The sequence below is a fragment of the Oncorhynchus clarkii genome, chromosome 14 (genome assembly GCF_045791955.1).
Source record: "Oncorhynchus clarkii lewisi isolate Uvic-CL-2024 chromosome 14, UVic_Ocla_1.0, whole genome shotgun sequence".
In the NCBI taxonomy this organism is placed as follows: Eukaryota; Metazoa; Chordata; class Actinopteri; order Salmoniformes; family Salmonidae; genus Oncorhynchus; species Oncorhynchus clarkii.
This window is the reverse complement of record NC_092160.1, coordinates 15,003,330-15,025,599: the sequence shown is the minus strand read 5'-3', so window position 1 is coordinate 15,025,599 and position 22,270 is coordinate 15,003,330. Positions and strand designations below refer to the sequence as shown.

At 40.7% G+C, this 22,270-nt stretch overlaps 1 protein-coding gene across 1 annotated transcript; it reads left to right on the top strand.

Moving 5' to 3' along the window:
• Nucleotides 1-18,040: 18,040 nt before the first annotated feature.
• On the top strand, nucleotides 18,041-20,659 carry LOC139366338 (nanos homolog 1-like). The gene has a single exon (XM_071103704.1). It carries the CDS (start codon nucleotides 18,154-18,156, stop codon nucleotides 18,832-18,834), a length of 681 nt encoding a protein of 226 aa, XP_070959805.1. The 5' UTR covers nucleotides 18,041-18,153; the 3' UTR covers nucleotides 18,835-20,659.
• The last annotated feature ends 1,611 nt before the right edge of the window (nucleotides 20,660-22,270 follow it).

Sequence of the window (22,270 nt, the reverse complement as noted above, 5' to 3'; positions counted from 1 at the left end):
GCAAAATAAATATGCTGAAGAATAAGAGTTCACATTTTAAATGAATGTGAAGTCAACTCTATTTTATCAGCAAAGCAGCCTCCTTTCAGAATGAAAGTACAAAGATAAATTAAATTCAAACGGAAGGTGTTGTCAAGTGAAAGGAATACTGTGGGTTTGAGAGGCTGTAAGAATAGTAGGGCTAGATTAAAGTGTGACATTTGTGACAGAGCTGATGAGAACAAAGAAAGGTCTGCTATAATGGGAACCCCCCAAAAAACAATACAGGCAATGAAAGTGTGGAAGATTTTGGTCAAATTTACAAAACACTTCTTTGCTACATTTAGGCCTCTTACAAGCTTTGTTGTAGAAGACAAAACATCTGGACTATGTTCTGTATACCAAAGGAATACTGTTGTCTTTATTTGTAACTTGTTTATTTTTTATTTTTTACATCATATTCAAATAAACGTGCAAGTTAACCTAATCACACTTGGTGTTTGTAGGTCGTCAAAGGATTCCCCTTCTACACTGAGGCTTTGTCTCGGGGATCGTACCTCCCATATCATTATTAACCACAACATGTGAAATGAGATGGAAATGGTTCAAATCGCTCGGGGACCAATCATGTTGCCACCATGCTGAGTGGTCCAGCGCCAAAACCACCAGCGCTCTGTCTTCTCTCAATGGGCCTGTGCAAATCAAATGGCCATTTTATCCATCTGGGCTCTTGAGGTGGGTTTCAATACACTGGTGGGAGACACGCAACCCATCAGTATTCCAGTCAGCCCCTGTACAACATGAAGACCAAGCAAGCAAATACCCCTCACCCACACTCATGCAAGCACGCATGTGCACACACACACGCACGCTTACACACACGCACACGCACGCACACACACACACACACGCACGCACGCACACACACACACCACCCCCCTCCTCTCCAACAAGCTTTATTGAAACAAATTGCAGGTTCCTCCAACAGCTGCACCTCAAGCATTTTCTTGGCGGAAGCTGCGGGAGGCAAGCCTGGAGGAAACATGATTAAAAGCTGACAAAAGGTCTGAGATGTGTCATCGGGCTCCAAGTCAATCAGCGCATCGTTATATGAACAGCTCGGAAGGGGTTCCGGGGGCCGGGTTCCGGGGCCACAGAGGTGGAGGACCAGGTCATGTTACACAACACAGGCAGGTCAGGCACCTTTGAAGTCAAGTGTCAAAATACGGCCCCAAACAGCTTGTGCATAGCGGTGTTTAAACGCAAACAGAGGATGTTACTGCAGTCCTAGTAAAACTGCTTACAGACTGGCAAGTAGCGTATCTTTGAGCAGGCTGTAAATGAAGCTGCAGCGCAAAATAAATTGACTGGCAGTAATGGGGGTTTTTTTCTGCTTGGGAGCAAAATGTGGTGGCAGGTGGTAGTTAACATTTCAAAGTCTAAGCTTTCAGAGATTCCGACCACGGATGTTTTTGTAAGAAAACACGAGGACAGGGTAAGACAAAGACTTCACCTGAATGGAAGCCCTATTGTTTTGGTTGAGGTGTGCTCTGTAAAGGTATCAGGGGATTATCTGCTGTCACATGCATTCGAGCACAATAACACAGAGAACTGTGCAATCACAAGGGCACTTTGTCAGTGACACATTCCGCCATGTCTAGATTTATGGTGGTGGAGAAGCGGGAGCATTATTACCATGGATAATTGAAGGCCTGTAGATGGGGAAATGGGCTACACCAACACAACTCCCCCCTTCCCTCCCACTCTCCTCTGCCTGTCAATGGTATGGCCCATTGATTGGGGGCCTTGGGCTCAGTCGCCACAGCAACTGCACCAAAGCAAACAAAGGGGCTGAATGGAGGGAACATTAGAACACAAAGAGCTACCTAGTGCAGTGGAAGATTTTGGAGAATTAAACCGTTACCTCACAAAGTTGCAAAATTGAGTAGCCGTGGTCGATGTTGTATTTCTTGTTCAATAGAGCATCATGGTGTAGCTAGCATGACCACATTTTGGTTTTACATTATTTCCTCTTGTCCATTTACTTTCAGAATTTGAATGATTTATCTTCCCCTGTAGATTTGCTCATTTACATATGCAAATAGTAACCCGTAGAGACATGATAACGTTCAATTGCACAGATGTGACATTGAATGTGAAATGCATGATGGGAGTCACTGTATAATGATTTAAATATCTGACAAATCTGTCAATCAAATGGTTGTCTGAGAATACCACACAGAAAGCCTATTCACTATGTTAACAGCAAATACAAAATAAACATATTTGTAGTGATTAACTGTTGTTGATCCTTAACTGGGTTATAGGCAATCCAGTTCCAACAAAACCCCAAAAACAGCATAAATGCCTCAGATGGGATTTAAAAACACAACACTCCAGCTACCAAAGAGTTTCCTCAACCACTAGACCGTGTCACTGTTTGAAGCATTGATGGGGCACACAGGAAGTTAACATTCAGGTGAAGATTACATTTTTAGAGTGACCTGGAGATAGTCCCACCCACCCAGTCCCACCTACAATGAACTTGACATTGAGGGGCCCCTTGGTCGGTTTAGTGTTGCTAGGATTAAATGGAGCCCCATAGGAAATAGCAACTTCAATGGCCTAAGGCTGGTTATTCATGCTTTTTAGAAGACTGACAGGAAATCAGACTTAATGGAAAGGTTTACACCTCCCTTTACCTCAGAACAACAATGAAAATGGACCACTTGAGAGTTTTATGAAGTACAAGCGAGAGTTAGGACTTGGGCTTAGTGGGAATTAAATCTTGAGTAATGAAACTTCTGGATTCATTGTCTGGGCCATATGGCACCTGCAAATTACAGGGGAAGGCAATGGTGGGTGGTCAGGGCCCTCTACAATTGATTTCTCTAAATTGACCAAAAGCTACACATTTTAACTCACACTGTGCTTAAGGCAATTGCATTGAGGGATCAACAACAGAAGGCAATATGTTAGGGAAATCACAAATGTGTAAAAGTCAACTCTTCATCCTTTAAAAAAGGTATAAACCATTTAGCTGACTATACAAATCTATTTTAGTGCAAAGTATAAGATGTGTAACCTGAGCTGCCATGCTAGATTTTCCCCTGGAGCTCGATTCATTTTCTCCTTTTAACGAGAGAGAGAGTTGCTACTCAACACTGTCATCCTTGGCTGCCTCGCTGATTCTGTTTGAAGTTTAATCCCCTGAAGGCCTGATTGTTTTCGACTGGAGTCCTTTGTCACTATGGTCAGAGAACAATTATCACCTGTGCTTAACCACACATTTAAGGGATTACTTGTAGGCTAGTACTAGTCTACCTGTAGCTAGGGATGACTTGTAGAGAAGTACTAGTTTACCTGTGGCTAGGGATTACTTGTAGACTAGTACTAGGATGACTTGTAGACTAGTACTAGTGTATCTGTAGCTAGGGATGCCTTATAGAATAGTACTATTTTACCTGTAGCTAGAGATGACTCTCAGACTAGTACTAGTTTACCTTTAGCTAGGGATGACTTGTAGAGTAGTATGAGTTTACCTGCAGCTAAGGACAGAGTAATGTGTGCTGTGGTCCAGTATTTCTCAGTGATAGAGCTGGTGCCATATGCATCAAGTGTCTATGAATAGGATTGCTGATTTAGAATCAGTTTAGCCTTTTGGATCACAATGAATAAAATGACATGGAGAGGGGAGACCTGATCCTTGGTCAGCACTCCTACTCTGAGATGCTTGATACATATATCCCCTGGGCTAATACCTATGTGCACCTGTATGGACCCCAGGATGACGAATGGAAACAGGATTAGAAACACTGCCACTGGGGGTCAAAGATGGACTTCAAAATGATGGCTACGATTCAGCTGATATGGATGCCTGGTGAAAATGAAAAAGTAGATTGATTAACTCATGGTCATGCTGGCCATGTGTAATATGATCCATATCCCACTGGCCTAAGGGCTGCTCTGGGTATTACATAAGTTCAGCTACTCTCTCTCTCTCTCTCTCATATAGTATAGTATAGGCTGATCGATAACAACCTGCCAGTCGATAGGACGTTGCTAATATTGCATGTCTGCTCCTTCACCAGAGGACTGCAATAGCAATAGATAAATGTGATGCCTCAACCAGAATCCATCTAGAAATAGACGTCAATAAATGATTTCCCTGATTTCCCTGTCAATATGAGTGATGTTACAGATTCTATTCAGGAAATGTGTAAGACAGATATTGAAGGGATACTTCGGGATTTTGGCAGTGAGGGCCTTAATCTACTTCCCCTGAGTCAGATGACCTTGTGGATACCATGTTTAAGTCTCTGTGTCCAGTATGAAGGAAATTAGAGGTAATTTTGCGAGCCACTTCTAACTAGTGTTAGCGCAATGACTTGAAGTCTATGGGTATCTGCTAGCATGCTAGCAGATATTAATAGAATTTCAGTAAATCAAATCAAATCAAATGATATTTGTCACATGCGCCGAGTCCAACAGATATTCAACCTTACAGTGAAATGCTTACTTACAAGCCCTTAACCAACAATGCAGTTTAAAAAAAGAACATAAAAAAATAATAAAAATAAAAGTAACAAATAATTAAAGAGTAACAGTAAAATAAGAATAGTGAGGCTATATACAGTGGGTATATAGCGCTAACGCTAGCCAGCAATTGCACTAGTGCTAGTTAGCTACTTCTTTCAAACTGCACGCAGAGACATACAAATGGTATCCACAAGTTCATCTGACTCTGGGGAAGTAGATTAAGGGCCTCATTGCCAAAATCCTGAAGTATCCCTTTAACAGCATGAGCTGTACCAACAGAAATGCAACCTAAATTTCTGTATGTGAATGTCTATGCTTAGCATTCAAGTCAGTATCAACAAATAACATTGCTTGGAAAATAGTCTGTTTATTCCAGGAAAAGATGTCAGTATGTGTCCCAGCAATATTTTATGTTTCATTATCCTCTTAGTCTTCGACATTAAGCTGAAGATTCAGGAATAGTTGGGATTATTTCTGTCAGTAGTGCTCTGGGATCCTTGGGCTAGAATCATTTTGATCCGTGTGACACTACACTGTGTTCAGAAATGAATTCCAAAAATCATTCAAAGCAAGGACAAATCAACCTTTTCCTGCTGCCAATGACTCATTTAATAACTTTGGAGCATATTCTGGAAAGGAAGAACAACATGTTGAAGACACTGCACTAACATTATGTTTTGCAGCCCACATATCGGCTATACTTTGGAACAGGACGTGTTACTGCTTCTAGCTAGCTAGTTGCTACTTTTTACACCTCAGTATCTTGGGGGCTAATTTTGAGGAGAAAGGTGTGATGACCATCTCACAAGACACCTGAATGGTATCGAATAACCAGCTAGCTACCATGTAGGTACATCTAGGTCAGGGTCCATCTTGGCTCCTCCGGTTCCTGCCCTGAATGTTCCCTCTGCTGTCACTTGTGATTAATCTCCTAATGCAAACAGCGGAGACTGTTTAGCCATATCATGCATATGTATGAGCTAATAAATGTATCAGCCAAGCTGCATTTTAATCACTGTGCACCCTTTTTTTATTGAGATGTATTTCATGGGTGGAAAAATAGTGGCCCCAAACTATGTATTATGAATTGACCACCTGCCTTACATTTTAGGAACATTTATGAATTTGGAGAGCAGTTTGTGATGAACAAATATTGGATAGCCCTTAGGTAAGAGGTAAGTATGAAGAGCCAAAATCCTACTCAGATTTAAACAAAAAAAATGATAGTTTCTGCGTACTGCATGTATCTAGGACAACATTAGATGGACTGGGGTGATTAAGGAATCAATGATTATCTCAAACATCAATGCTAATATGCAATCATTTTAGCCCATGAGCAAAATTTCTTCAGCAATGTAACACTTTAATTATATATTGTCCTTTAGAAGAGTTTTAAAGCACATTGATACATTTTGGAGTAAAATCTAAATTCCCAAATAAAATTTGATTTGATTTGATTTAATATATGCGGTTTGGGATTTTCTGGCATCAGGGAGAACGGGACCCATCTGGTGCTGCATTAGACCAGCTAGTTAGAAGCAGATTGGACGAGTAAAGAAACTGGGAAATTGCCTCTGTCAAGCCTGCTCGACACAATGTATAAAACATCTCTGAGTAAAATCTAAATTCCCAAAATGGAGTAATCTAACGGCGCATCTTGAAAATACATTCTGAGGCGCATAGAGGAGCTACTTCTCAATGCAGTACACAAGATGAGGGAACAGGCTTTAGTCTGACGTGTGTATAGTATTGAATTAATTTCCCTTCTGTCTACTTTTTTATTTTGGAGTTCTTACATTGAAATGTAAATTGCTTCTCATGTGGTACATTCAATTACATTGCATTCTACAGCAGAATGCATCTCCCGCCAAACCGCTTTACTCAGCTTGCAAAATTTAACCATTCTACATTCCTTATGTATCCATCTTTTTACCATTTTTATTAGAGCTCAATAGGCTCAACTTGGTCACTAAGGTGAAGTAATGGATTCAAGGTTAGTACAGTCTTGCCTCAGGCATCCCCACCAATAAGCTGGTCTGTCTCATGGCAGGATGTCATTTGAGCTGGTGGAGCAGACCATTCTGTGGAACATCCACTGTTTATTTGGCAGAGCACTCTGGCAGAACTGATCCTAGATCTGAACAAAAGGCCACCTGACACAGCTGAAGCCCCATGTGTTGTGTAATACAGGTCTTGCATATCCATATCATTCTTTATGGGTTCTAGGGTATAGCTGAGGTATACAAGAGCAGAAGTCCCCAAAACACATGAGGAATGACAACTAGGCGATACATCCCTCTTGCCTCTGGCTTTGTCTAGCCAGGCGTAACTTTTTTCAGTCTTCTGCTGCTGATTTTGGTTCAACAAGTCTTTCGAAGTCAGTCAAATCATTTCAAAGGGCTATGGCTGACCCTGGCTAATCCATTGACTGAAACCCCCACGAGGTGGACTGTATGGTTTGAACTGTGTAGACCAGCGCTCAGAGGTCACGTTTGTTTGGCTGACTGGATCAAACCACCGAAGACTAATCCTACAGAATTAGTCCATTCGTCAACCACCTCTTGACCATAGAGGCAGTAATCATTAAAATGGTTACAAAAGAAATGCCTGAGTCCTCTTTGAAAAGACATGCTGCTTCCCTTTTTGGGGTAAAGGTAAACTGAACCACATTCCCAACTTAAAAAGTAAAAAGGTTTTTGGTAAAAGGTAACCTTTACAAAGATGTATGTCTTTCACATAAGTATGTTGTATCACGATAAAACTTGCTGAAACAACATCATTGATTTAAGGGTTGGAAGGGAATGATGATCAAGACGTTGACTAAATAAACAGGATGAAACTAATTATTTGTTCACATCTAAAACTCCACTGTTTTGCTCATAGCTGCTCTCGGGTCGTGCTCTTTCGTATTACAATATCTATTTTTCCTGCTATTCACACTAGACCCGTTTACACCTGGTTCTAACGTCATTTGTCCTGATCTCGCCCACATTCTGATTGATTGTACTCACATTTTTAGACAGGTGTAGACAATCAAAAGAGACATTGTGACCTGATTGTGATCAGGTTTTCCTGACCTCCTCCAGAGGTAGTCAGACACGCATTGTGTCTGGATATCTTAGAAGTGTAGGCAGATCTGGACAGAGAAACCATTTTATTATTACGCCCTCTAAAATCACTGACAGGTGGCACTATTGACTGATTACATCAATATGTGTCTTACAATAAATAAATATCGTATTTTGAAAGAACAGCTGTGATATAATTAGCATAAAGGTAGGGACCAGGAAATCTGGTCGCAGCGCAGACACAGTGGACAGATAATAGACACATTTTATTCTGGAAATGTGGGCACAATCAGAATGTAGACAAGATCAGGACAAAGGATCCGTGTTAGCACCAGGTATAAATGGGGCTACTGACAGACCATGCTGCTGCTGCAAAGTCCAATACCATTACATTTTACCTGAAATCTGATGTGACAAGATTTCTTTCCTGTCTCACAACTTCTCAGGTAAATCCCATACAGTACCTCGCACCTCCCAATTTTAGCCCAAACATTCTTTCAGGTCTTATAAAGGACCCGGTACAGATCATTAAAACATACAACTATGACTAATCTCCCATGTCTCACTCTAAGCCTTTGACCTTTCCCCAATGTAATCTCTATTAGAAACCATTTATGACTGAAATGACTGAAATTTACTTAACAAGTCTTGTCATCGCCGCACCTTTGTCAGCGTCTTAGCAGCCAATCGAATGTGAAACGGCTCACCGGGCGACAAAACCCCTACGGTGAACTTTCAGGTCTAAAGATTTTGGTCAGGCCGGAAAGGTGGCTCCGACTGAGAGGCAGGAGCTTGGCGCGGCTCCTTTGAAATCCCCTCGACTGTAAAACGCAGCTGCTTTTCACATGGAAAGGATCTGCCCTGAGAACTGTGCCCATGACAGCACAGTGGATCAAATTCCACCTCCCGGCAGGTTCTGGTCAGAATCGGATACTTCTGCTTTGTCACCTGGGCCAGTAGCCTTTCTAGAAAGAGTTGGACCAGTTGATTCTCAACCAAATTAGTCATTTTCAGATGCTAATGTAAAGGGTTTACCCAGTAAAGACTAAACCATTGCACGAAGATGCATAAGCCCTTGTTAATGAGCACATAGCTCATTAACATTTTTGTTGGAGTTAGTGTAAAAAAAAAATCTAAATATATTTGAAAAACAGTCTTAGGTATCCTTGTCCATTGCCATTGCTTGACTTGAGCAGGAGCTCACTGGAGCTGAGTACCAGCACCTTAAATGTTCTACTGCTTGAGCTCCTGTTCCTCTTATAAAATGTTATCTCAAAAGTATTGTGGACCTCCGACACCTAAATATAAACAATACCAGCACCCAAAATTAGTAGCGGAACCTATTTCAGTCTAAGTCAAGCACTGTCCAGTGCTCACGCAGAGACCAGGATTGGATTTTTTTAAAGAATCATGTTGGAGACCTAATATCCACCCTGATCAGTGCTCTGAGCATATCCCTATTGCTTTGTTGAAATGTACTGTACCCATTCACTGTACTGTACCAACTCACACACACTGAACTGTGTTCATATTTCAATCAATCACCAGGGTTATCAGTGCACTAATGATGTCATTGATGCTAATGGAAAAGGTGACATGCTCACTGAGGTGGATAATGATGCTAATTATCTAAACATCCCAGTGATGCACATGTAGCAGCTCATCATATCCACCAAGGAACTATCGATTACCAGAAAAAAATGGAAAATCAATTTTTCTGTTTGCGTGTGTGTGCATATGCATTTGGTCATATAGAATTAATCCAAAACGAACCAACACAGCGAACATCCATAGAATGCTTTTCAGATAGAATAGGTTTGGTTAACATCAACAGTTTATATTGTTACAATGTTTAGATCCCATCTAATACAAGGAGTCAAAGCTGAACAAGATTGGTTTATCTATTTCATGACTGTTTCTGGCTATGCCACAATTCAGCATTGTGTAGGCTTTGTGATGGAGGGATTAAACAACCTACAACTGATAAAAATGAATCTCTCCTCTTCTGTGAAATTCAGCTGGCTTCAGGGTGACCCTGCGTCCTTGTCAGTTGAGGATGAGATGGCTCCACAAAGCCAATGCTATATAGCGTCTTCTCCAGATGACCGCCTGCACTCACAGGTCAGCTGTGTTTCATTTTGATCTGGCAGAGATGAAAAGAACATCAGACAGGTAGGCATCTCTCGCTGTCTGCACTAAGCTAACAAAGGGACTGTTGTGCTCATACAGTATGTCGTGTTTATTGTGCACAGCAACATCTCTCGAGGAGTAATCTGAGGACAGCAAAAACACTGTATTTTTTACATTGCTTTGAGGATCCTAATGAAATAGACAATACTCATATTTTCTCAGGCAGTCTGATGAATATGGCTGCTGGCAAAATCTTTAGGGAAGTTATTTAGAAAGGCAGATTAGAAAGAAAATGCATAAATTAAACTGTTACTAAAGCCTTATTTGCAATTAATGCTTCCCTTTCCAGCTCATTGCCAGCCTACGTAATTTATCATTTATCATTCATTCTCCTGCTGATTGCCAAGCCCAGATTCAGTTTCCTAGCTATATGAGAATAATAATGGTCTCCATTACAGGCAAATGAGTTTAAACTCCAAGTCACATGAGGGAATAAGACTGTAATCTACATATTTTAAATGTAAAACCTGGAGATGGGGAATGATGGCATCAGGAGGTAATTCAGTCACACTTACCAAACACTTACCCCACAGTACCAAAGCAATGTTTGGGAATCGAAAACATCAATGTGAACTGTACCTTTCAAGTACAGTAGAGTTATAGGGTTATAGTGGATGTTTAAGCACATCAATCCCATGGAACCCTATTATTCAACACCATTTTAGAAATGGGTCAATCATACTGTTTGTATTAATGCAACTGTTAGACCATAATTGTTTAGATTGCACTGGGTCTTTAACTTTGTCCACCGTAAACAAACTAATGTCTCCGGAGATGAGTTATATTAAGCTCTTCCATTCCAATACCAAACTTAACAAAACATGCAAATATGTCCTGTTTAAATTGCGGTCAAAATGAATTAACTGAGAATGAACCTGCTCAAGTGCATCAACATTCATCGCTCATAGTTTCTGGAATCGACATTGTAATGTTGCTCAGCAGACCATTAAGTCAAACGGGGGGCTTTTGTCTTTGCTAGAATGCACTGAGTGACATTTGTTTGTTCTATACCTCTGGGCCTCCTTATATCTATGCAGACAGGGCCTCATTTATCGACTAGCTTGCCTTATTGGTCCCATTTATTCCATGCTGCATGGTGGAGTAAGAGTCATTGAATGAAACCATCAGTTATCTACGCAGGCCTGCATAGAAAGGCATCGGGGGAGTTAATATGCAATTATGAGGAAACCCATTTCCCTGCTATTCAATAAAGGAACAAAAGACAACTGCGTACTATTTTGTTAATGCAGCGGATGACAACAAAAACGCATAAACAGAAGCTTTGCTTTATGGAAACGCTTCCCATTAACCCTTTGCTATACCCTTGTGTCTCCGAGGAACAAAGGAATATCAAACCAAAATTGTATTCATAGGAAAGTCATGGTCAAGTAGAAGCCATTCCAGAATCGGGCGGTTGGAAGGTAGACTGCTCTGAAGCATTATTTTGAATACATTTTGGCGGTTCAATATTTGATCAAACACTCTAAGCTATCTGTCAAGTGAAATCCAAATTACATTTGCTGAATATGCCCTCATTTGCATAAATAAAGACAGCAGTCTAATGGATATTAATGACAAGACACAAACAGGGTTATGTGCTGGTCAGAGTCTGTCACAAACCAAGAAAACAAACTGTAGCTACAGTCCCAGGTGGCCAGGTGCACACAGAGAGGACATTTTCATAAGAAATGAGTCAGCATTCATCATCATTACGATGATCAATATGACAAATAGATTTTTGTAGCTATTCCTGAAAACCCATTAGACATCATTACAGTGATCAATAATAACATGCTGTATTATGCAACTCAGTCTCATGAGCTTAACGTATACTGTAAGTGAATAACCAGCTACATAGAAAATGCTGTTCAGGGAGGCCTGGCATTGGTGACCAGGTGTAGACACTATTTTTAGATCATGACTTCTATGAGGGGAAAGCTCCATCAGATACAGTGCCTTGCAAAAGTATTCATCCCCCTTGGCGTTTTTCCTATTTTACTGCATTACAACCTGTAATTTAAACAGATTTCTAATTGGATTTCATGCAATGGACATACACAAAATAATCCAAATTGGTAAAGTGAAATGGAAAAAATAACTTGTTTCAAAAAATTAAAAAAACAAAAAAATGGAAAACTGGTGCGTGTTTATGTATTCACCACCTTTGCTATGAAGCCCCTAAATAAGATCTGGTGCAACCAATTACCTTCAGAAGTCACATAATTAGTTAAATAAAGTCCACCTGTGTGCAATCTAAGTGTCACATGATCTGTCACATGATCTCAGTATACAGTGGGGCAAAAAAGTATTTAGTCAGCCACCAATTGTGCAAGTTCTCCCACTTAAAAAGATGAGAGAGGCCTGTAATTTTCATCATAGGTACACTTAAAAAAAATCCCAGAAAATCACATTGTAGGATTTTTAATGAATTCATTTGCAAATTATGGTGGAAAATAAGTATTTGGTCACCTACAAACATGCAAGATTTCTGGCTCTCACAGACCTGTAACTTCTTCTTTAAGAGGCTCCTCTGTCCTCCACTCATTACCTGTATTAACGGCACCTGTTTGAACTTGTTATCAGTATAAAAGACACCTGTCCACAACCTCAAACAGTCACACTCTAAACTCCACTATGGCCAAGACCAAAGAGCTGTCAAAGGACACCAGAAACAAAATTGTAGACCTGCACCAGGCTGGGAAGACTGAATCTGCAATAGGTAAGCAGCTTGGTTTGAAGAAATCAACTGTGGGAGTAATTATTAGGAAATGGAAGACATACAAGACCACTGATAATCTCCCTCGATCTGGGGCTCCACGCAAGATCTCACCCCGTGGGGTCAAAATGATCACAAGAACAGTGAGCAAAAATCCCAGAACCACACGGGGGGACCTAGTGAATAACCTGCAGAGAGCTGGGACCAAAGTAACAAAGCCTGCCATCAGTAACATACTACGCCGCCAGGGACTCCAATCCTGCAGTGCCAGACGTGTCCCCCTGCTTAAGCCAGTACATGTCCAGGCCCGTCTGAAGTTTGCTAGAGAGCATTTGGATGATCCAGAAGAAGATTGGGAGAATGTCATATGGTCAGATGAAACCAAAATATAACTTTTTGGTAAAAACTCAACTGGTCGTGTTTGGAGGACAAAGAATGCTGAGTTGCATCCAAATAACACCATACCTACTGTGAAGCATGGGGTGGAAACATCATGCTTTGGGGCTGTTTTTCTGCAAAGGGACCAGGACGACTGATCCGTGTAAAGGAAAGAATGAATGAGGCCATGTATCGTGAGATTTTGAGTGAAAACCTCCTTCCATCAGCAAGGGCATTGAAAATGAAACGTGGCTGGGTCTTTCAGCATGACAGTGATCCCAAACACACCGCCCGGGCAACGAAGGAGTGGCTTCGTAAGAAGCATTTCAAGGTCCTGGCCACTCCCCATAGAAAATCTTTGGAGGGAGTTGAAAGTCTGTGTTGCCCAGCAACAGCCCCAAAACATCACTGCTCTAGAGGAGATCTGCATGGAGGAATGGGCCAAAATACCAGCAACAGTGTGTGAAAACCTTGTGAAGACTTACAAAAAACGTTTGACCTCTGTCATTGCCAACAAAGGATATATAACAAAGTATTGAGATAAACTTTTGGTATTGACAAAATACTTATTTTCCACCATAATTTGCAAATAAATTCATTAAAAATCCTACAATGTGATTTTCTGGATTTTTTTTCTCATTTTGTCTGTCATAGTTGACGTGTACCTATGATGAAAATTACAGGCCTCTCTCATATTTTTAAGTGGGAGAACTTTCACAATTGGTGGCTGACTAAATACTTTTTTTGCCCCACTGAATAGCCCCAGAGTCTGTAACACCAAGCAAGCGGCACCATGAACACCAAGGATCTCTACAAACAGGTCAGGGACAAAGTTGTGGAGAAGTACAAATCAGGGTTGGATTATTAAAATATCAAAAACTTTGAACATCCCACGGAACACCATTAAGTCCATTATTAAAAAATGGAAAGAATATGGCAACATAACAAACCTGCCAGGAGAGGGCTTCCCACAAAAACTCACGGACCAGACAAGGAGGGCATTAATCAGAGAGGCAACAAAGAGACCAAAGATAACCCTGTAGGAGCTGCAAAGCTCCACAGCGGAGATTGGAGTATCTGTCCATAGGACCACTTTAAGCTGTACACTCCACAGAGCTGGGCTTTACGGCAGAGTGGCCAGAAAAAAAGCCATTGCTTAAAGAAAGAAATAAGCAAACACATTTGGTGTTCGCCAAAAGGCATGTGGGAGACTACCCAACCATATGCAAGAAGGTACTATGGTCAGATGAGACTAAAATTGAGCCTTTTGGCCATCAAGGAAAACGCTGTGTCTGGTGCAAACCCAACACCTCTCATCACTCTGAGAACACCATCCCCACAGTGAAGCATGGTGGCAGCATCATGCTGTGGGGAAGTTTTTCAGCAGCAGGGACTGTGAAACTGGTCAGAATTTAAGAAATGATGGATGGCGTTAAATACAGGGAAACAGGGAAATTCTTGAGGGAAACTTGTTTCAATCTTCCAAAGATTTGAGACTGGGACAAAGGTTCACCTTCCAGCAGGACAATGATCCTAAGCATACTGCTAAAGCAACACTTGAGTGGTTTAAGGGGAAACATTTAAATGTCTTGGAATGGCCTAGTCAAAGCCCAGACCTCAATCCAATTGATAATCTGTGGTATGACTTAAAGATTGCTGTACACCAGCGGAACCCATCCAACTTGAAGGAGCTGGAGCAATTTTGCCTTGAAGAATGGGTAAAAATACTAGTGGCTAGATGTGCCAAGCTTATAGAAACAAACCACAAAAGACTTGCAGCTGTAATTGCTGCAAAAGGTGACTCTCCAGGGTATTGACTTTGGGGGGGGGGGGGGGGGATAGTTATGTACGCTCAACCTTTCAGCTTTTTTGTCATATTTCTTGTTCGTTTCACAAGAAAAAATATTTTGCATCTTCAAAGTGGTAGGCATGTTGTGTAAATCAAATAATACAAACCGCCCAGAAATCTATTTCAATTCCAAGTTGTAAGGCAACAAAATAGGAAAAATACCAAGGGGGTGAATAATTTCGCAAGCCACTGTGAGGGAGACAATTCCCTTCCTCTGATAGAGTACACAGGAAAACTACGCGATGAGCACCACACTTTATTGAGGCTACTATCAAGGTTATTTATGTCAGCCAGAAGAGATGCATAAATATGCGTTTCACATTTCATTCTCTACAGCGTGCCATGTGCTTTGCATCATATTAGCAATCATCCATACAAACGATCATCTAAGACTGCCAGATAAAACAGGCATATTTATTATCCTACACAGTACATCCATAAATATTTACTGTACATCTGCAGGCTTGGTTTTACCCCAGTTTTCCATTTTAATTTGGGTTTTTAATGTGATATGCTTAATTCAAACAAATGCCCATAGAACAAAATTATACATTACTACAAAATGTACATTAAAATGTGGCGACTCAGCAGATGCTCTTACCCCTCTTACCAGAACAACTTACTTCAACAATAGATTTGGTATAGGATTATACATCATTTTCAAAATGCAATCTGGGAATCACAGGAAGATTGTTGCAAAAGGTCTTATAAATCATGCATTACCATATTTCCAAGTTCAGCAAGAGGCATATACAGATTGATTTACATTGCATAATTAATCTCCAGCATAATCAATGGGAGTTTTGAAATGTAAATCCACATCAGTAATCGGGGAAAGGCTCACACTTGCACTACTGGGCAAAACAATACTTTTTTTATTGCAAAGCAAATGTGTTACTGGGTCCCCAAATGCTTGTATGATGAGCTCTTATGCAGTTTGAATACCTAATCAATTTACAGCCACAGTCCCCATACTAGTGCCATAGATCATTCAGTTGCTTCCTTGTCTGATAGGCCCATGCTACCTCAACACAGCCAGATAATTTGCTTAATGTAAATGGATGAGTATTACTCCTTCTCAGTCACAACAACATGAAGTAATAATGACCCACAAACATTTTAGTTCCACTGTGGAGATACAAAAACTCAAGTATCTCATATGCTGTAGAGTTAGCTCTATATTGCACTGGAAAAGAGTTCAGGATAGTATACATTATTTATGCTTAATGGGTACAAGTATAGGGGTTAGATCCTCCAAGATCAATACATTCCTCTCTTCTGTGACTGGGAAAACCTGCCTCTGAAAACATTTCTACTTAGTATTAGTTCCTCTTTTATTACTTTGCAGCTCAGTCAACAGCAAGGTATGGAGTTCTAATGAATTCCCTTGAAATAGATGTAATCCTCCCGATTGGACGGGTTTCAACAACCTCCCCTCCACTTTTAATTAGAACTGCAGTCACTCATATGCTATCATTGTTTAAAGAGTCCTGCTCTCGAATTCCAGACTCAGGTTGTTAATCATGGAGAAGGCAGGCAGCAGTTACAGTAGATTACAGAATGGTACTCTGAGTTGCCTGATTGTGTAAAGATTCCTGCATTCCTGATGTTTACATGCACTTTAAAGTTAAGTTTGATGTGATAGTTATACAACTTTTCTATTGATAGAGCAACAACAAAACACTCTTTTTAGGCTTACACAATGCACAATACGTTTAACCATTGCAGGGGCTTTGCTCATGTCATGGCCCCAGTCAATGAAAGTGGACACGTATTTTCATAAGTAGAATATGGTCTATCCATCATAGGTTTCTGGCAGTAAACAAAAAAAACATCAAAACTCCTTGGGTGAATTATTGGGGTTAAGAGTTATTCTTTTGCACGGAAGCTTGATGATGTCATCCTAATTAGGATCCACTGGGCTCACACATTCTCCCAGTGGCAGAGGAGTGAAATGACACGTTGCTTTTATTGTAAACAAGGGAGTGAGGATTCAACAATAGAATACCATCCTGATCATAGACCTGTGAGAGCACTAGCCTGCATCCAATACGCTCTGCCTATATATTCCATTATACCCTGTCTTCCATGACATTTTCACACTGTTCCCCTCATGCACTTTCCAATTTACACCTGTACCAGTGTTCATTCTTTTTCTGCCCATAAAATGCAGTCATAAGGAAGCATGAGATTCTATTCTGAGACAGTTATGTCTTGCGGAGCCATCACTTTCCCTATATGCTCCTGTCTCCCCATCCTATGCTCTTTGTTCCTTGAATGGATTCACATATACCGACCAGGGCTATGCCACTGTATAAATGTGAGTATATTTTATCTGCGCTCATTAGGGCTCTGTACTCAGGGAGGGGGTTGGAGAGTGTGGCTTGAAGGGCAACACAGTTTGCCTTCATTCAGCCCTCAGCATGTAGAACAATGTGGCTTGACGGAGGAGGTTTTTCTCACAATACCAAAGCAACAGAAGGAACACTCTAAAAGGGAATACCAAAGTAAATCTACTGACAAACTATGACAAGCCCTGTAATTCTGCAGTATAACCTACGATACCACCACTACCCCGCCAAAATACACTGTAGGCCTACTACAATGGGATAATCATGATATTAGTGACAAATATGTAGTATTGAATTGTAATGGACGCAGTGGGGAATAGTTTGGTTAATGGTGAGTTTCATTAAGGAGGTAATCCTACATATGACATAAAATGATATGGCATTAGGCTACTATTAACAATATTATCCAAATACTCAGCGATATGACAAGAGTCAGGTGGGAAGTGTTGTATCACTGTGGTGGAGAGGGTGCTCTAGGAACAAAGGGATTTTATGCATGCATGGTCTTGAAAGGGTTAAGGTGTGCACCAGAAATGCGCACAAACGTGTATGTAAGCTATTTTAGTAGGCTTTGACATCGCACCCACAATTAACTCCCTATCCCCAATGTAGGCTATACAAAGAAACAAGTATGTATTTATTGCGTAGCTCGATCCTGCCCTACTGTATCAAGTCATAAAGCTACGGGTGTAGCTCTAAACACATATGACTGGTGCGTAGTGAAACCGTTAAAAAAGTGTGAATATATTTCTGTGTAGGCTATGTGACTATGATATGTGGTTGTTTTCCAACTTGTAAACGACTGCCAGTTCGGACCTTATCGAATCGGTTTCCCGCTTTCCAAACCTACCCTTGCAGAGACAGAGTGCGCTGCAACCTGATCATAAACTTGGTTTAAGAAGAGAGCCCCGCCCTCTTTTCAGCTTTCGGGTCTCCTTATAAGCAGCAAGCCTGTTGTACAAGCGTTTATACACTAGAAGAACACTGGAGCAGTCCAGTTCACCAACCATCCTGGAAACGAACTCTGGCTGTAAACCTGGTGGATTACATTGGTGCTTTTGCATAGAAGGGAGAAAAATAATCATGGATTTTCTCAATCATAACTATTTGAGTGCGCGCAACCCATATGACTATACCTTTAATTTTTGGAACGACTATCTGGGTCTGTCGACGTTGGTCACGAAGAATAACAAGCACATGATGCCCCAAAGCCCAAACTCCATCACCGAGTCCCTGAAAGCAACCCTGGGTTTGGATGACTCTCCAGAATGTGCGTGCGTAATCTCGGGCAGTAGTGGAGGCGGACACCTGGACTGCTGTTGTCCATCCGCGAGCCCCCCGCCTACCTCCATCCTGGACTTGAAGGAGCGCTTTTCAATTCTGAGTCCATTCCAAAACCAAATCGGTGGCATCCCACTACAAGACCGGGATTTGGGCTTCGGTGGGAGCTTCGCAGGATTTGACCTGTTCGGAGTGGAGAGGAAGATGCGCAAACCAACGTCAAGGAATAAACAGGAGCCCAAAATCTGCGTCTTCTGCAGGAATAACGGTGCGCCGGAGGAGGTGTACGGCTCCCACGTTCTGAAGACACCGGACGGGAGGGTGGTGTGCCCCATTCTTCGGGCTTATACCTGCCCTCTTTGCAGTGCCAATGGTGACAATGCGCACACAATTAAGTACTGTCCACTCTCCAAAGATCAACCAACCCAGCGACCATTAAAGGGAGGGAGGGCAGTGGGTGGTAAGCGAATGAAAATATTCTAGAGATAGATTTTTACACAAATAAAGAAACTAAATTGAATTGCACTGAACAATTTTCAGATGACTGTTTCCATTGCGGCTATAGCATATCCCAGTCCTAATGGCTAGGCTACATGACTTCATAAACAAATAAAACAATATATTGATTTTATGCTTTTTCCAAAATCTCTTATATTTTTATAGTTGCTTTATTCACATAGATGTTTTTATTCGTTATACATTGAATTTATTTTCTTCTTATAGTGTATAGCTCTTTGCGTGTTCATTTAAATTCACCTATATTCATAATCACAATGTGTGAATAAATGCTGAATGTTTCGTGGGGTACATTGATTTATGAGGGCGTGAGAAGGTTGTGATTGTCATGTTACCAGTACTTTTTACTGTAAGCTTAGCTATTATTTTCTCTTTGAAAACCAAAGTTATGTTTGTCATTAAACAAGGGTAAGAATGTTCATGAATAAAACTATTTCCATTCGAGATGTCTGTAAAACAAGGTATGGCTCTTTGAGGCCCATTCCTCGGTCTGCCACTCCACAACACAGTTTCAAACTTGCTCTGAAGTTGACATGTAATATCTGTAGCATAAAAAAACAAGACAACGACATCTCTGTTATGGCCTGGTGTTTTCTGGGTAACTTCATACTCAATAATAGCCAAGCCAAATGACTCATCTCCCATGTCACACATCACCCAGACTTATGAATAATCATTACCCCAATAAGATATACCCTTGATGTTTACATTCCCAAGAGAGGGTAACACACTGGATATAATTGCTTGTAGGCATTTCTTTTCAATGCAGTTTTTCTTTTATCAACAATTACCCCAAAAAGTCCTCAACAGAGGACTGAACTGGGGAGGCAAGGAGTGCTCTGCAATGGTAGAGTCAGGAGGACAATTCATCTTGAGAAATAGTGGGATAGCGCAAATGAATGTTATTAAACAAGCCTTTTTAAAAACAATGTATTAGCCCCCTTTTGCATTATTTCCCTGAATAAATCCAAAAAGATGCAACATTATTGTGAATGTAAGATGGAAAGATGGAAAGTTGTCACTTGTGAGACTGCACATTTCTGACAGTTATGTTAACCAAAGGATTATACCATTTTAATGAACTGAAATGAGGAAGAGAGATTTGCTGTATTGTATATAAAGTTGACTTACGTTTATTCAGTATTTTAGCATTTCAAGTGACTTCAGAGGGTACTACCTCAACAGGATTTTGTACTTACATGTAAAATGTCAACTGCAGTTTATTAATATAGTGCTGCCATTTATAATAAGGGTTTGAATAGTATTTTTGATCTTTGTATAACATAATTGTATTTTTCTTTTGCTGCATTCAAACATGACAAAAGTGTATTTCCAATAAGCTCTACTCATTCTTCACCAAAACGTGATTGTCTGTATATAGTGTTATCCCTACTTTAACAGTTTATGTGTTCAATGTTACATTCTTGGGGTTGTTTGCAAGAGAATGGGATATATTGAAAACAGTTGACAATTTGCCACTTGTAACAGAGGTTTTTGATTAAATGAAATTAGAAAAAAGAAACACTGTTGATCTTTGTTATTAATATTTTACCACAATTTCCCTATATGCCTTGTGTGCAGAATAATACTATATGAATGAATTAATCCCTGTATGCTGCCTGTGCAGAATAATACGATATGAATGAATTAGTCCCTGTATGCTGCCTGTGCAGAATAATACTATATGAATTAATTACATGAATAAATAGCTTATCAAATATTATAACTGATGCCTTGATGTTATTGATCGACTTGATAGACACAGACCTCGTTCACCAGTTTACATGAACAGTATCTCATTGCCATTGTCAGATATTAAATGTAGGCTAGACCATACCATTAAAGATTGCACATATCATTCTTGGCTCTCTGTCATTGGCTCCGCCTACAGAACATTCAAGTCCATACTTCAACAGATGGAGGGAGTGGTCTTCCTCCGCTCTAGAAGTTAAAGTCTCTCTGCATGAGAGCCACCTCAGCTGGAGGAACAAAGCCCCATGGTTGTTCCAAGCACTTGCCCGTTGTTCATGACGGCTGCCCACCCTGGAATGTCTAGGCCAGTGTGCCTCCCTACTCAACACAGATCATTGTTTGCTCTGAAGTCTATTGAATAATGCCCCCCTCTCCTAGCCTCTCTGTCTGCTATCTCTGGAATGGCAGCAGCCAGCAGTCCATAACTTCTGAACCTGTTTTGAGAAAGGGGGATTCAGACAGACAGTATACACTAAGCACTCGGGTGCTGTGTTGAGGCCTTGGGCACAGCCATCCACACCTCTCAGCCCTCTCCTCTCCTCTTCCTTTCTCCCTCCCTCTCATTCTCCAGCTGGGGCCCTGCATTAAAAATGGATGGATACTAAGTGCAACAGGGATTTATCTCTCGGAGAACAGTGGTGGGGAAAAGCCTGGAGGGGATCATTTCAGACAAAGATGGCTGCCATACCAGGCCCTATTCCCATGCTGCCCCACCCCATTAGCTGTGCTGCCAACAGGATTTGATTAATCTAGTTAGTTCCTCCATTTATGGGGTGAATTTCTAACATGATTTTATGATGGGAAATGGCTGTCTGTCAATATCATACTGTAAGCCTATATTATACAGATAATAGTTTTTGTACACGGTATGAGGAGGAATAACAGTACATGGACTGGGTTCATATTATGACTGTATGTGTTATGTTAGATGCCAAACAGTAAACAAATAATACTTATTAGTGCCATAATGTGGCACTTACACTACAGGCCTACTGTAAAGACTTCTCAGTCAGTAGTGGCCATCCACTAGTTTTCTGAGGTGAATAATGAATCTTTTGGTTGTGTATACTGGGTTGTTACTGTAGAGAAGACCTCTAATTATGTAACAGTATGCTCATATAACACATTTCCTCACAAATCTCCCATTGACATCAATGCATCATTTACAGAAGATTTAATAGAGGTACTCAGGTTGGGATTCAATCCGATCATGCTTGTAGACAAAGCGTCTTTAAAGGCAATGTTACCGCATTGGCAGAGATTGCATTCAATGTCAACGCTGATGTCGGCTCAATTGTAATTTACCTTTAAATGTCAAGTAGGGATTCAGATTGAATCTCAGCCTTAGCTGAAGTTAGGACTTGGGCCTAACATAATAGCCTACTGCAGACTGCATCATATGTAGAAATGTAAATTAAAGAACTTCACCAATTAATCTGAATTCAAATATCTCATGGATAGATGACTATGTCCAAATAAATTTACTTCTATTTCTATATCATCTATGATTAATACTACCTACCTCACAATACCAACCGTAATTGAGCTGGGGATTTCTATACCAGACGCTCCCACCTGGAACATGAACCTGCAACTCTCTGGACACTACTTGTGTAGCCCTGACCTCTATGCTGAATAAACATGGGTCACT

Coding starts and splice junctions, on each gene's coding strand:
- LOC139366338 (XM_071103704.1), top strand. CDS start 18,154: ATGGATTTTCTCAATCATAACTATTTGAGTGCGCGCAACCCATATGAC.